The sequence below is a fragment of the Mesocricetus auratus genome, unplaced genomic scaffold, assembly GCF_017639785.1.
Source record: "Mesocricetus auratus isolate SY011 unplaced genomic scaffold, BCM_Maur_2.0 Super-Scaffold_100048, whole genome shotgun sequence".
Lineage (NCBI taxonomy): Eukaryota > Metazoa > Chordata > Mammalia > Rodentia > Cricetidae > Mesocricetus > Mesocricetus auratus.
The window spans coordinates 233,704-248,170 of NW_024429225.1; the positions used below are offsets into that span (position 1 = coordinate 233,704).

At 52.1% G+C, this 14,467-nt stretch overlaps 3 protein-coding genes and 1 pseudogene across 6 annotated transcripts; 2 read left to right on the forward strand and 2 right to left on the reverse strand.

Annotated features, from left to right (window-relative positions):
* The first annotated feature begins 678 nt into the window (after nt 1-678).
* Pip4p1 (phosphatidylinositol-4,5-bisphosphate 4-phosphatase 1) lies at nt 679-4,125 on the forward strand. 4 transcript variants are annotated; one of them, XM_005087473.4, is made up of 7 exons: nt 690-928; nt 1,206-1,396; nt 1,861-1,967; nt 2,204-2,309; nt 2,476-2,528; nt 2,621-2,711; nt 3,319-4,125. In XM_005087473.4, the coding sequence occupies exons 1-7, from the start codon at nt 766-768 to the stop codon at nt 3,460-3,462; spliced, it is 855 nt and encodes a 284-aa protein (XP_005087530.1). In that variant the 5' UTR covers nt 690-765; the 3' UTR covers nt 3,463-4,125. The 4 variants fall into 4 exon arrangements, with proteins under 4 accessions (XP_021079429.1, XP_021079430.1, XP_005087530.1 ...); XM_005087474.3 differs by having other exon boundaries at nt 691-907; XM_021223770.2 differs by lacking the exon at nt 2,204-2,309 and having other exon boundaries at nt 679-928; nt 3,319-3,430.
* Nucleotides 4,126-4,203: 78 nt separating this feature from the next.
* On the reverse strand, nt 4,204-6,639 carry Apex1 (apurinic/apyrimidinic endodeoxyribonuclease 1). The gene is made up of 5 exons (XM_013126273.3): nt 6,548-6,639; nt 6,235-6,346; nt 5,855-6,039; nt 4,984-5,176; nt 4,204-4,897 (listed from the first exon to the last, which is right to left on the reverse strand). The coding sequence occupies exons 2-5, from the start codon at nt 6,287-6,289 to the stop codon at nt 4,380-4,382; spliced, it is 951 nt and encodes a 316-aa protein (XP_012981727.1). The 5' UTR covers nt 6,290-6,346; nt 6,548-6,639; the 3' UTR covers nt 4,204-4,379.
* A 54-nt stretch (nt 6,640-6,693) lies between these two features.
* Nucleotides 6,694-13,662, forward strand: LOC101836001 (O-sialoglycoprotein endopeptidase). Its single transcript, XM_005087477.4, has 11 exons — nt 6,694-6,916; nt 9,462-9,581; nt 9,710-9,885; nt 11,208-11,303; nt 11,801-11,850; nt 11,990-12,068; nt 12,506-12,571; nt 12,668-12,758; nt 12,952-13,027; nt 13,119-13,217; nt 13,457-13,662. Exons 1-11 carry the CDS (start codon nt 6,802-6,804, stop codon nt 13,494-13,496), a joined length of 1,008 nt encoding a protein of 335 aa, XP_005087534.1. The 5' UTR covers nt 6,694-6,801; the 3' UTR covers nt 13,497-13,662.
* LOC121136125 lies at nt 10,650-10,749 on the reverse strand (annotated as a pseudogene).
* Nucleotides 13,663-14,467: the final 805 nt, after the last annotated feature.

The window sequence follows — 14,467 nt, forward strand, 5'->3', positions numbered from 1 at the left end:
AGCTGTTAAGCAGAAAAATACACCTTTCGCGTGCCCCGCCCACTCGCGTGCACCTGCTTCCGAGGCCGGCCTGGGATGCCCTGGCTTCCCGGCACCTCATCCTTCCAAGCATTTACAGCCCCGCGCTTCCAAGTCACCAATTTCCTGCGGAGCTGGGGGCTGAGCTCGGGGGCCTGCTCCACGCCCCGAGGCTTTCCAAAGCTTGCCCAGGACTTCGGGGCGTTTCCCGCGGCCCACCCGCAGCTCAGGACGCCCACGCCGGGCTCTCCGGAGGGACTGAAGCCGCCCCCACGTTTGTGGCGCTGAGCTTGGGGCCGAGAGGTTGGCGTCCCGGGGGAGGGGGGACTTCGGACCGAGGAGGAGGAGGAGGGGCTCCCGCGACGGGCTGGGCACGTGACTCGCGCGGCGCGGCCGCCCACCTGGGCCGGAGGTAGCGCGATGGCCGCGCTTCCAATGGCTCGCACAAGTTGCGGTCACGTGCGGTGTTTACGGACTCAGCAGCTGCGGGAAGGCCATGTGACGGTGACGCGACACGCCGCCGTCCAACGGAGACGGAAGGCTCCCTGCACAAACCGGCAGCCGGTTGCCCTCGGCGAATGACAGCGCCGAGGGGGCGGGGCCGGCCTGTCACGTGGGCGGGGCGGGGCGGGGCGGCACTGGCTGCGGGCGAGCGCGGCGCGCAGGCGCCGTGGGGACCCGGTAGCGGCGGCGGCGGTAGCGGCGGCGGCGGCGGCAAGCTGGTGGCTGGCAGGAGCGGGAGGCGCCATGGCGGCGGACGGAGAGCGCTCCCCGCTGCTGTCCGAGCCCGGCGATGGCGGCGCTGGAGGCAACGGCTTGGCGGGCCCGGGCGGGAGCGCGACTGGGCCCGGCGGAGGCCTGACGCCCTCCGCACCTCCGTACGGAGCCGGTAAACATGCCCCGCCCCAGGGTAAGCCGGCGGTGTGCGGCGCTAGGGCCTAGGGGCGGCCCGGGTCCGGGGGTGGGCGGAGCCCGCTCCGTCGGGCGCCAGGTGCGGCGCCGTGGCACCTGTCGCGGGGCGAGGCATCCTTCCTCCGCAGCCCCCTGCCCGGGCCCGGCCCGCAAGGGGGTCCGAGGGAGCCGGCCGGCCTGACCGCTGCTGCTGAGAAGCGCGTCGAGCTTCGGCAGGAGGGTTCCCCGCGGGAAGTGTCCGGGTGATGATTTGGTTTTGTCTGCTTCCTCTCCAGCGTTTCCCCCGTTCCCCGAGGGGCACCCAGCCGTGTTGCCGGGAGAGGACCCACCCCCCTACTCGCCCCTGACTAGCCCGGATAGCGGGAGTGCCCCCATGATTACCTGTCGAGTCTGCCAGTCTCCCATCAACGTGGAAGGCAAGATGCATCAGCACGTAGTCAAATGTGGTGTCTGCAACGAAGCCACTGTGAGTTACACCGATCTGCCAAAGCACGGGCCTGCTTCCTGCAGCCTCTTTCCCGTTCTAGACACCCTGCCCAAGACCTCTTTCACGAAACCCACTTTCAGTTCCTGCATCTTCGCCGGCCGTTGCCTCAGAAGCCGTTCACCAGAGATAGTGGTCACCAGCCCTCACTTCCACGCGCTTTCTGCGTCCTGAAGTGTAGTTCTCCCTGGCAATTGTTGTAGTTTTGATTGTTGTGTTTCAGGGCTCTCTTGTTTATTGTTTTGAGGGAGTCTCACAAGTGATCCAGGCTCACCTCGGGCTCTGTGGTCTCTGAGTGCTGAGGTCACAGACACAGCCTGCTCTGCTGGCAACATTTGTATCTCTCACATGCGACTTCTCCTTTGTCAGAAATGTTCTCAGAGAGGATTGGGATAACCGGCTTGCTTGCTGATATACCCATTGTCCCTTTATTCGTTGTTCCCTAGCCCATCAAGAATGCACCCCCAGGAAAGAAGTATGTCCGATGCCCCTGTAACTGTCTCCTCATCTGCAAGGTGACTTCCCAGCGGATTGCTTGCCCTCGGCCCTACTGGTAAGAGACATAAGGTGGGAAGGCCGTGCTTGGACAGAACTGTGAAGAAACCACACCAAACCTGAACCTGGGCAAGGTGGAGCATGCTTATAATCAATCGCAGCACTCGGGAGGCGGAGGCTGGAGGATCTGTGGCGCACCTTGAACTCCTAAGTAGTCCTGCCTGCACCTCCCAAGTGCTGGGGTACTGTGTGCCAGCAGACCCAGTTCAAATTGAGAACTTTCTCCCTATGTAGCAAAAGAATCATCAACCTAGGACCTGTGCATCCAGGACCTCTAAGTCCAGAGCCACAGCCAATGGGTGTCAGAGTCATCTGTGGACATTGCAAGAATACGTTTCTGGTGAGGAGGGATATTGGGGAGCCCTTGTGGTGGTGGGGGCGAGTACTGGGAATAGTAATAAATTCTGGAAAAGACTGTCCTAATTCTCATTTGTCACACTTCCCCTTGCCTCAGGGTTCTCATTGAGGAGAACCTTCTTTCTATGGTTGTTTCTCTTTTTCCATAGTGGACAGAATTCACAGACCGAACCTTGGCACGATGCCCTCACTGCAGGAAAGTGTAAGTGGTTAGGCATTGCACTGGTAACTGGGTAACATACGGCGTAATATCAGCAGGGCTGTTCCAAATATCCATTCTGTTGGCTCCCACAGGTCATCTATTGGGCGCAGATATCCTCGGAAGAGGTGTATCTGCTGTTTCTTGCTTGGTTTACTCTTGGCAGTCACTGCCACTGGCCTTGCTGTGAGTAGTCTTGATGCAGACCTCTTATCTGCCTCATCAACAGGCTAAGATCTGAGAAGGAGCTGGGTGTTGGGGTATGTCCTTGATTCCAAGAATAGAGGCAGTCTTAAGGGTGACCGGCTACATAGCAAGGCCCCATCTGTAATACAAACATGGGGAGTAGATTGTTACCGGTCCCAGATGTGGCTTAGCTGCTAAGTGTTGGCCGGGCATGCACGAAGCCCTGGATTTGACCTCAGCACCACATAAACAAGGCGTGATGCAACCGTAGGTCCCAGCACCCAGGAGGATCAGACTTCAAGGTCATTCTCAGCTACAGCTTGGCGGTAAGGTTGGGAAGCATTTTCAGGACAGGTAAACTAAAGTTAAAGGTGACTAATAAACTAAGAAGTCAAAGAAGGAATTCCCACTCTGGAGAGAAAACTGAGTTGTTGTTAGGAGTCCCAGTTCACTCCTTCGATGTGAGGAATAGTGGCAGATGTCTGGGATGGCAGGAGAACTTTCTAAGCCGCCTGACCTTTGGGAAGTGACAGGGAACAGAGACTGTGTCTAAGACTTGAGGCAGTGGCACCCAGAGTAACTTCTCTTCTTCTTCCTCGTCTGTCAGTTTGGCACATGGAAGCACGCACAGCAGTATGGAGGGATCTACGCAGCCTGGGCACTGGTCATTTTGTTGGCTGTTCTGTGTTTGGGCCGGGCCCTCTATTGGGGCTGTATGAAGGTCAGCCATCCTGTCCAGAACTTCTCCTGAGCCCCTTGATCCAGTCTGTGCCTGCTGGCTGCCTGGTAGCAACAGTAACACTACAAAAGGCTCTCTGGACTTCTGCAAGGAAGCCAAGCCGCTGCCTCCCTTTTCCCTGGGGAGAGGTAGGAAGGACCAGTCCCTTACTTAGGTTTGGAAGCGTAGGTAAGACCATTGCTAGCTGTCTGCTTTCTTCCAAGGGTTGCTCTTTAGGGTAAACAGGCAAAACATTGCCCCTACAGCTGGATCCTAACGATGGCTCTAGCCACGTCCTTCCGATGTGTGCTCCCTGAGAACCATTCCTGACCCTTACACATTCCAGGGCAGGGTGGGGTGGGAAGTGTGGGGGTGTCCCCTCCCTCATGTGCACCATTAGGACCTCCCTTGCTGCTATTGCACTTCACCAGGGGCTGGCTCTGGCCTCAACACCCAGTCCCTTCTCCCACATTTCTGGTCCTGTGGGGTGGGGTCAGCCACTGCTCTGTACAGAACTGATGTATATAAACTATTTAATATGGGATGTGGTCCCCTAACCCTGTATTTCCCTGAATTCCTCCTACCGACTTTCCTTACTTACAGTTGCAGCACTTAACTGGGCTGAGGTAGGGTTGCTGTCTCTGGAGAGGTTAGGAATTCATCTGTGCTTGTAAATAAATAATGTCATGACTCTAACCTTTCCCATTTAACAACTGTTGTGTATGAAAAACAAAAAAGGGAGTTTGTAGATTTACAAGGGGAAAACAAAGATAATGAAGTTGAAAGTAGGGCCTTTTTATTTTCACTTGAATTGTTCAAAGGAAGCCAGAAGCTTGGTTCAACATCTAAAACAAGGGGGGGGGGGCACACATACAAAAACAAATCCGGGGCCTAAAGGACACTGCGCTTGAGAGGAGGCTACATCCCAGGCATAAGTCACTGTAGCGGGGTCACAGTGCCAGGTAAAGGGTGATGGGACAGTGGTCACTGCCGAGAGCCTTGGAGCGGATCTTGCTGTCACACAATGAAGACAGAAGGGAGTGTGACAACAAAAAGTAATCAAGGCGCCAGCCGACATTCTTAGCCCGAGCATTCATCATGTAAGTCCAAAAGGTATAGGCATAGGGGGTGTTGGGGTACAGGTGCCGGAAGCTGTCGGCCAGCGGCACAGCCTGTAGCAACTCCCCAAAGCCTTGGCGCTCCTGGGGAGTAAAGCCAGCGTTCTTCTTGTTTCCTTTGGGGTTTCGAAGGTCAATTTCTTCATGAGCCACATTGAGATCCCCACACAGCACAAGAGGCTTTCTGGAAGCCAAGTCCTTCAGAAACTTGCAGAAGGCTTCATCCCAGCGCTGTCGGTACTCCAGCCTTACCAGGCCCCTGCCTGCATTGGGAACATAGGCTGTTACCAGGACAAAGGAGTCAAATTCTGCCACAATCACCCGACCTTCTTGATCATGCTCTTCCTCACCTACAGAAAAGAAAACCAGCATAAAATTAAAAACAAAACAAAGTTAACCGGCTGAAGAACACTCAGACATAAAAGTCAAGTCTCACCAATGCCGTAGGAGACTTTGAGCGGGCACTGGCGGGAAAGTAAGCCCACACCACTATAGCCTTCTTTGTCTGATGGGGCCGACCAGTACTGGTGGCTGAGGCCAGGCAGGTCCTGCAGTTCTGCCGGGAGTTTGTTCTCTGAGCATTTGGTTTCTTGAAGGCACAAGATATCTGGTGCTTCTTCCTTTACCCACTGAATGAAACATGAAAAGTTACAATCTTACGTGTTACATACTACATACACACACAGGACAGAGTCCCCATACACAAGGAACTCAATCAAGCAGCAGGATATGTGTAAATCATGTGATTTTTCAGGGTATGTGTATGTTTGAATGCCCGTGAGCCATTTGACTTGGGTGCTAGAAACCTAATTCAGAGCCTCCGGAAGTAGAGCAAAATGCTCCAGCCCCTCCCCCACTTAGATCTTTAGTAGTTATTGGAATTGAGGATGCCAGGGAGACTCAGGTTTTTTTTTAAAACTCCAATATCCCAGCGACTAGTTAAAAAGAATATGACAGGAGAGGGAACTGGGATTGAAATGTGAAGCAAGCTTATTTCTAATAAAAAAAATGAAACAAGGTGATTGGGATTGAAGGAGGGTATTTCTCGTCCTCCCAACTGCAGTCAAGAAAAAAACAAAGCATCCTCTGGGCTCACAGGAAACGAGTTTTTTTTGTTTTTTGAGACAGGGTTTCTGTGTAGTCCTGGCTATCCTGGAACTTGCACTGTAGACCAGGCTGGTATAGAAACTCACAGAGATCCGCCTGTCTCGGCTGAGATTAAAGGCGTGCGCCACCACCGCCCGGGGCTACAAAAGAATTCTTTCGTCTGTCAAGGAAAGTCTCCTTCCCTCCCGAATTGTACTCACATCCAAACCTTTCTTCTTAATCCAGGCTCGAAGCCCATCCACATTCCACGAGCATATCTTGAGTGTGGCATGTTTGCCACTGGGTGAGACCTTATTATCTGGAGCGTCCTCATACAGGAAGGGGCCCTCTCCTGCGGCCTCCTCGTTTTTCTTTGCAGCTCCTTTACTCTTCTTGGTCTCTGGCTCTATAAAATGAGTTAAGTCAGAGCTAGGGGTTTCCAACCTCTACCCCACCAGACGCTCTAGTCACCCTAACTTCTCGGTACTCCTGGCAACGTAACTTGGTCCACATGTAGCGTAGCGCATGGTGGGCTAGCAGAGTCCTAAACTTGCCGGGGTTGGGGGAGGGGGTGGCCCACGCGCTCATTTCACCCCCTTACCGGACTTGGGTTCTTTCCCGTCTTCTGCCGCCGCCTTCTTCCCACGCTTTGGCATCCCTGTGGCGAAAGCCCTTAGGCGCCCGGAGCACCGGAGCAGTGTTTACTGAGTTGCCTACAGATAAGAAACGGCGAGATCAAAACACAAGGAGAGGAAGCGAGCCTCCCCGAGCTCAGGCGCTCGCACGCGGGGTGGGGCGGGGGGTGCAATCGGTCACCCAGTCTTCCTCGCCACGTGCACCCCAGCCCCGCGGCCCCGTTAGGCCCTAGTGCGAGCAGGGCCGCCCCACCAGCGAGCACAAGCTACCGGACCCACCAGCGAAGCCAGGGAGCCGCTCGCAGCACAAAGACCGCAGCGCGCCCGTTCCCACGTGGGAGCTTGGCGCGGTCACGTGACCCGAGGTCGCCCTCCCCGCCCACGTGGATGCGGAGCCCTGTGATTGGTCCGCCTGGCACCTCGTGACGTCATTCAGGGCGCCCGAAGGCCCGGTCGCTCGGTTGTGGGCTGTTCGCGGTGCCGCCGGTTCCGCCTCGTCCTGCCGTCCGCGGCTTCCCGGGCCGGCGCGCACCATGCCCGCGGTGCTGGGGTTCGAAGGCAGCGCCAACAAGATCGGCGTGGGCGTGGTGCGGGACGGCACGGTGCTGGCGAACCCGCGGCGCACCTACGTCACGGCCCCGGGCACCGGTGAGTGGCTGCGGCCCGGGCTGCTGGGCTTCGTGCCGTTTCCCGGGATTCTGTGCCGCTGCCTGCCCCAGCTTCCCGGGTGTTGCTGCTGAGCCTTGCGCCCGGGTTCCCTGTTACGAAACCTTGAGTCGCGTCCGGGTGGTAACTCTTTGACGGCTAGAAGTGTCGCAGTCGTACAAGTATCCCAGTGCACACGGACGTCGTGGGTTCCTTCGGGTTTTTTGTTTTGTTTTTGAGACAGGGTCTCACTATGTAACCCTGGAACTTGCTGCGTAGACCAGGCCGGTCTCGAACTCAGGGAGATCCGTCTGCCTCTGCCTCCTGAGTGCTGGGATTAAAGGGTGTGAGCCACTGTGCCCGGTTGTATTCAGGTTATTGAGCCCCTTTTATGTGCTGAACATTCGAAAATAAAGTGTTGTGAGACTGCGCTATAGTCGCACAAACAGATTGCTTTACGCTGTAATTGTTTAAAATGAGAAAGGACGGCAGAACAGATATCAGAAGTTACTGTGTCTTCAATGGTTTAGGTGTCTTTTTCATTACATTTAGAACGGAGGTGGGTATCAGTGGGTTTTGAGAGCTATGTGAAAGCACCGGACACCGCACAATTCTCAATTACGATTATTTACACACACACACAAGCTGCATGGACCTGTAAAAACTCTCCCAACAGGTGTGATGTTTCAGGTTACATAGCAGAAATACTTGTGTGTTTGGGACTCCCTCTTTTAGGCACTGGTTCTGAGTTGCTTTAAAGGGGGAGCTACAGTCGTACTGCTGCGGTTACTATGTATTAAGTCCAACAAGATGACCTTGTCCAGGGTTCGTTGGGATCACAGTCAGTCACTGAAGAGTAGGAGGCGTGGATAAGTTGAATCGATTCTGAAGACTGCATGTGAACATGTGCATCTCTGGAACCTAAGTAGCCCGTCTAGAGGTTGGGAAGAAAGCTGAGTCATGGTACAGTCTGTGATCATGGCACTCGGGAGGCTGAGACAAGAGGGTTTGAGTTTAAGGTCACCCTGGGCTATGTGGGACCTTGTCTCAAAATTGGGGGCTTGCAAAGACGGTATCTTAAAACCTAGGCCAATGAAGGGATTTTTTTTTCTAAACCGTTAAAACATCTTTTTGTTGATTTTTATTTTCTTTTTTACTTCTAATAGGTCATTTTAATGTGTGCTTATCACGTTTTGGTTTGGGGTGAGGGATTTTTTTTATAATGACATTACTTGCTGTTTATTTATATTTATCTTAGACTATGGAAATGATGTTAGACAAAAAGTAAAAGTAAAGTCAGATGGGCTAATCAAACCTGTAATCTGCCAGTACTCCGTGAGGCAGAAGCAGGCGGATCTCTGAATTTGGGGCCAGCCTGGTCTATATAGCAAGTTCCAGGCCAGCCAGGGCTACATTGTAAAACCCTGTCTCAAAATAAATAATAAAAAGAGGGTTGAACAATTACTTTGAGTTCCAAATGCTGGGGGTGGGGGTGAGTCGGTAGGAATAGTGGACACATCGTAAAACATCAAGGATACATCACGCTTTGGCCCCTGGAACTGCTAAGGAACAGGACCTCGGCTGTTGAAGAGCTTGCGGAGATGACTGGCTGCTAGAACTTGACCATGACCCATTTATTGTGAGCAGCCGTGGAAGCCGATCTTGCAGCAACAGAGAAACTTGCCAAAGAACTCTGTGTGTAGCATGCAGTGAGCGTTGGCTATTTGAAGTCAGCTGGAAAGTTTTAAATAAAAGACTCAGGCAGTTGATGCCTCAGGAACTGAAAAAATCGAAGCAGCCATTGTCTTCAGCTCTCGTCCACCAGCCATCTCTCAACCAGATTGTGACAATGACAAGATGTGTCTTGTGTGAAAAACTGGCCGCAACCAGCCTGGTGGCCTCGAAACACTTCCCACAGCCAAACTTTCACCAAAAGAGCTCCCAGTCACCGGTGGTGTGCTGGCGCCCTGACCCACTGTAGCTTTGTAAGTCCCGGTGAGCCCATCATATCTGAGACCTTCGCTCAGCAGATCACTGGGATGCTGGCCCTGCGGGCGTCTCCTCAGTTCAGAACAGTGCGCACTGCGTGTGGCCTGACCAGTGCTTCAAGAGCGGAAGGAATGGGACGACCCCAGCTGCTTCAGCATCTGGACAACCAGCAGGCTGCACAAGGGCCTTTCTGAGAGAGAGCTGAAGCATGGGCTTGCTTTGGGGAGTAGACAAACTAGTTTCAGGTTTTTTTTTTTTTTGGTCTTGTTTTTTGCTATTTTGTTATTGTTTGCGTGGTTTTTTTTTTCTTTCTTTTTTTTGGGGGGGTTGAGACAGGGTTTCTCTGTGGCTTTCGAGGCTGTTCTGGTATGCAGAGTGAGTGCCAGAATAGGCTCTCACAGAAACGTTGTCTCTAAAAAAAAAAAAAAAAGTTCCTGTTTTGATGAAATGTTTGAACCCAGTTATAATGGTTTAACATTTATAGACCCATGTCACAGCTCCCTTTGCGCCAACCCAATACCTACCTTGTTCCCGTCTTGATCTGGGTGCCTTTCCTCAGGGTTCCTTCCAGGTGACACGGCCCGGCACCATCGAGCTGTCATCCTAGACCTCCTGCAAGAGGCCCTGACAGAGGCTGGGTTAACCTCCCAGGACATTGACTGCATCGCCTACACCAAAGGTAAGTCTGGGAGAGCGGTCGGCAGGGGAGGAAGTGTGTGCGGGGCCACAGCTGCCCGCATTGCATTCTCCAGTCTGCTTTCTTCACCTGCTCTTCCTAACGCCGAGCACTCTGATCCCATCTGTTAGGTCCTGGAATGGGAGCCCCGCTGGCCTCTGTAGCTGTGGTCGCTCGCACTGTGGCGCAGCTGTGGAATAAGCCTTTGGTGGCTGTGAACCACTGCATAGGTCACATTGAAATGGGCCGCCTCATCACCGGAGCCGTAAGCCCGACTGTTCTGTATGTCAGCGGAGGAAATACTCAGGTATTTACAGTAGTCTTTGTGTTCCGTCGTGCTTCTGAGGTATTCCACCTCAGTCGTAGGAGCTGCAAAGACAAGGCCCGGGCTCTGGACCTAAGACACTGTAGACAACACAACAAGTGTAGAGTTGCAGGGTTTGGAGGAGAATTAAAATGTTAGAACTTCACACGTGCAACTAAGTTTAAAAAGGAAGGAATGTGGATTTAACCCTTCAAGATAATGTCTTTTTTTGTTTGTATGTTTGTTTTAATGTGTGTAGGAGCCCAAGGATGATCAGAGGTCCTCAGATCTGGGGAACTGGAGTTTAAAAATAGACAGCTGTGAGCCACCACATGGGTGCTGGGAATTGAACGCAGGTCCTTTGGAAGAGCAGTCAGTGCTTTGCCGGTTGGGCCATCTCTTTAATCCCACAGATAATTTTTCTTCATGTATCCACCCACTCAGTTCCTTTTCTGACAATCAGACTCCAGATAACCCAGCCCCAGACTCACCCGCCCTCCTCAGCCCCCGTAGCTGGGATCAGCAGCCTTCCATTCTTGTTGTTTCATGATCTTGTGACAAGGCCTCACCGTGGCAGACAGGCTTTCCCTGCCTTGTCTTGATCTTCCTAACTCCCTCCAAGTGCCGAGATTACTCTTTGTTACTTACGGAATATCTGTGTGGATCGCCACAAAAAGCTCCGGTTTGGCTTTGTTTTAAATTCTTATTTTTAGGGTTTCCTTTTGGTGTGTCTGTCTGTCTGTGGTTTCTGTTTGTTTGTTAGGATAAATACTATGGGATGTTTCATGAGCTTGTGTAGTCTTTGCACGGGCCTTGCTAATCTTCTCTGCATCGTTACAATTTTAGTATGTGCTACAAAGTAAGCACTGATTTGTTAGTTCTTTGAAATTAGCATTGTTGTTGTTTGCCAACTTCATACATATATTTAATATCTTGGTCATATTTGGGCTCGTTTTGTATGTGTATGTGGACGTGTGTGTGTGTGTGTGTGTGTGTGTGTGTGTGTGTGTGTGTGTATGCGTGTGTGTCAGGAAACAACCTTCAGGAGTCGACCTTTATTATATGTGGGTTGCAGGAGTCAAACTCAGGTCTCTAGGCTCACATGGCAAGTGTTTTGACTTACTGGGCCATTTCACCAGCTCCTGGATTGGTTTGGTTTTCTTGAGACAGGGTCTCGCCGTGTGTCTAGGCTGGCATTAGACTTCACTGCATAGCCACTGTAGACAACTTCCCTTTCTTACTGGAATGTCTTGTGTTGGCAATATGCCACTTTCTGTCACATAGCGAAACACTTTAAGTTTCATGGGCATTCTCGTCATTCCTAGGTGATATCCTACTCAGAACATCGCTACCGCATCTTTGGGGAAACTATTGATATTGCTGTGGGAAATTGTCTGGATCGTTTTGCTAGAGTGCTGAAGGTAAGCCATTGATGTCGGTCTGGGGAACAAAAAGAAATAAGAGGCAGGAAGTAGTATTTTTAGATTTTGGGCTTCTTGCAAATCTAACTTCCTTCTCTGCCACTTTATGTATCCGTAACTTATTATGAACATGTTTGTTCTTCTATATGTGTACAATTTATAAAAATATATACTGGCCGGGCGTTGGTGACGCATGCCTTTAATCCCAGCACTCGGGAGGCAGAGGCAGGCGGATCTCTGTGAGTTCGAGGCCAGCCTGGTCTACCGAGGGAGTTCCAGGACAGGCTCCAAAACAATACAGAGAAACCCTGTCTCGAAAAACAAAACAAAAAACAAAAAAAAAAACCAAAAAAAAAATATATATATATGTATATTGACTGCTTTTCCTCACCTTGATTTGGGGAGGAATCCCAGAGTGCTAAGTCCATTCACGTGTGTAGAAGAGTGCATTGTACACAGTGCATTCCTGGCTCTCTGCTTCTCTCTCCTTCCGGTAGATTTCCAATGACCCAAGTCCCGGCTACAACATTGAGCAGATGGCAAAGAGGTAAGAGGATGTATGGAGCGCCTGGCCCGCGGCTGGGCTCTAGAGCCTTCTGTCTGCATGCCAGTGAGGCGTGGGAGGGGCGTTGGAGGCGAGCAGCCAGCTGACTCCAGGTTTAGTGCCTTTATTCATTTCTACGTAGAGGCGAGAAGCTAGTTGAGCTGCCATACACAGTAAAGGGGATGGATGTCTCGTTCTCAGGGATTCTGTCCTTCATCGAGGTGAGTGTGAGAGCGGTAACCAGACGGGAGCACGTCCCTGCTTCTGAAGGTGGTGTGTCCCCTGTGCTCACTGCTCACTCCCGCATAAGCATTCACTCACAATGGTGCTGGGTGGATCACAATGGTGCTGGGTAGATCACAATGGTGCTGGGTGGATCACAATGGTGCTGGGTGGATCACAATGGTGCTGGGTGGATCACAATGGTGCTATTCTAACAATAGGGACGCGGTGTAGGGAAGGTGGTTCCTTCCTGCGTGGGCAAAGGGCCTGAAAATAAGAACAGTCAGAAGACGACGAGTGGCGCGGGGTGTGGCACTCCTAGAATGTCGGTCGTAAGGAAGTCAGCTGTGCTCCCAAGCGCAGGGATCTTTGTTCTCACGAAAGCCGCATGCCGGGCACTCATCTCTTGGGTTGCTCTCCCCCCCTCTAATTGCAGGATGCAGCGCAGAGAATGCTGGCCACAGGGGAGTGCACCCCTGAGGACCTGTGCTTCTCTTTACAGGTAAAAGAGGGAAAAGCTGGGATGCAAAACTCTCTCGAGTGGAGCTGGGCTGAGGTGGGGTGCTGCTCTGATGCCCCCCTCCCCCGTCTTCCACAGGAAACCGTGTTTGCAATGCTAGTGGAGATCACAGAGCGGGCCATGGCACACTGTGGCTCCAAGGAAGCCCTCATCGTAGGAGGAGTTGGATGTATGTGTCACCGGGCAGCGCGCCTTCCTCCTAGTCCTGATAGCCATCTTCCCGAAGCGCTACATTACCAGAGTTTGGAGGGTTACCTGTTCCATCTCTTCCCCGGTCTCCTGGTAACCTGTCCTGGGAGCACAGCTGGTTTGATAGCGAAACGGCCAAGCCTGAGTTCCCTGTGGTTCCTGTCTCTTCCTAGGTAACACGAGGCTGCAGGAGATGATGGCAGCCATGTGCCAGGAGCGGGGAGCCCAGCTCTTTGCCACAGATGAGAGGTGAAGCCTCCTCCTTGTCTCAAGTTCTCCTGGTCCCTTATCAGGCTTTTCTGTGTGTAGGCCACGAGCCTTGTTGTCACTTCTTCCCCAGATTCTGCATTGACAATGGGGCCATGATAGCCCAGGCAGGTTGGGAGATGTTTCAAGCCGGACACAGGACCCCTCTCAGAGAGTCTGGGATTACACAGAGGTGAGTGACGCCTCCTCTGAGAGTAGATGGTAGGTACAGGAGACAGGTAAAAATTAACCGCTGCGAAAGTCAGAGAACAGACAATGCGGTGGGTGATGGGGTTGGTCGGCGTGTACCTGCAGTCCCAATATGTGGTGCAAGGCAGGAGGATTGCTATTTTGAGATAAGCCTGGGTTACAGATGCTGTCTCAAAAGACAAACCAAAACAGTGCAAACAGGGTCTTCCTGCTTCTCCACAGGTACAGGACAGACGAGGTAGAGGTGACGTGGAGGGACTAGCGACGTTTACACAGCAGAACAGCTTGCCGCGTGGGCGCTGCTGTGGGGGTGTCCTGGTGATATTATGGACTCTTCTCTGGCAAGTGTGTGGACCCCACACAAGACTTAGGGTTCCTATGGAACCCCAACATGACTCTGAAATAAAGAAATTGTTTTTACACGTTGACAACTGGGTTGAGTTTTTCAGGACCAATACACAGCGTGAGTGCTGGGTAAATTCTTACGGTGAGGTCAGTGGACAAGCCAGTGGGGGTCAGAGTAGCACTTGTTGATGGTGCAGATAGTTTTGATGACTGCCACTTGGAGACAGCCGTGAGTGCTGTCCTACCGTCCCATTAACAACAGTATCCTGCCGGGCGTAGGTGGTGCACGCCTTTAATCCCAGCACTTGGGAGGCAGAGGCAGGTGGATCTCTGTGAGTTCGAGACCAGCCTGGTCTACAAGAGTTAGTTCCAGGACAGGCTCCAAAACAATACAGAGAAACCCTGTCTCAAAAAACCAAAAACAAAAACAAAAACAAAAAAAAGCAACAGTATCCTAATTAGGAGTATTCTGGGATGCCCTGTGCTGAGTGAGTGCTCTACACTTAACGAATTGCGTTCACATTCATTGAAGTGTATATTCAGGATAACTTTACTAAAACTCCTGTCCTTCATAAACTTTACTTAATGTACTCCTACAAACACCTTCACTGGCCGATATCGGGGAGGCATCCCAGATAAACACCTCAGCACCAATACAAGCATCAGAACTACAGAATTATGTCATATATATTGCCACAAGAGGCCCTGAACTACCAAGCTCCTCTCTCAGCCTCTGGCAGCCATGTGCCTTTCCATCTTTTTTGTGGGGGGGGGCTCCCACTTCCAGACTCCTTGTAAAATCAGCCATTTGTAAAATCCATATATCCTCGCCCTCTTGTTCAAATGCTTTCTTCACGGCGTTGCTCTGAGGCCTGGATTTTTGGAAAG

Excerpts from the sequence above, each read along its gene's own strand:
- Pip4p1 (XM_005087473.4), top strand. The coding sequence starts at position 766 with ATGGCGGCGGACGGAGAGCGCTCCCCGCTGCTGTCCGAGCCCGGCGAT. Across the intron at positions 1,397-1,860 it reads GTGTCTGCAACGAAGCCACT|CCCATCAAGAATGCACCCCC; the intron begins GTGAGTTACACC and ends GTTGTTCCCTAG. Across the intron at positions 2,712-3,318 it reads TCACTGCCACTGGCCTTGCT|TTTGGCACATGGAAGCACGC; the intron begins GTGAGTAGTCTT and ends CTCGTCTGTCAG.
- Apex1 (XM_013126273.3), bottom strand. The coding sequence starts at position 6,289 with ATGCCAAAGCGTGGGAAGAAGGCGGCGGCAGAAGACGGGAAAGAACCC. Across the intron at positions 5,177-5,854 it reads TTAAGAAGAAAGGTTTGGAT|TGGGTAAAGGAAGAAGCACC; the intron begins GTGAGTACAATT and ends TGTTTCATTCAG. Across the intron at positions 4,898-4,983 it reads CAAAGTCTCCTACGGCATTG|GTGAGGAAGAGCATGATCAA; the intron begins GTGAGACTTGAC and ends TCTTTTCTGTAG.
- LOC101836001 (XM_005087477.4), top strand. The coding sequence starts at position 6,802 with ATGCCCGCGGTGCTGGGGTTCGAAGGCAGCGCCAACAAGATCGGCGTG. Across the intron at positions 9,886-11,207 it reads TCAGCGGAGGAAATACTCAG|GTGATATCCTACTCAGAACA; the intron begins GTATTTACAGTA and ends CGTCATTCCTAG. Across the intron at positions 12,572-12,667 it reads ACCTGTGCTTCTCTTTACAG|GAAACCGTGTTTGCAATGCT; the intron begins GTAAAAGAGGGA and ends CGTCTTCCACAG.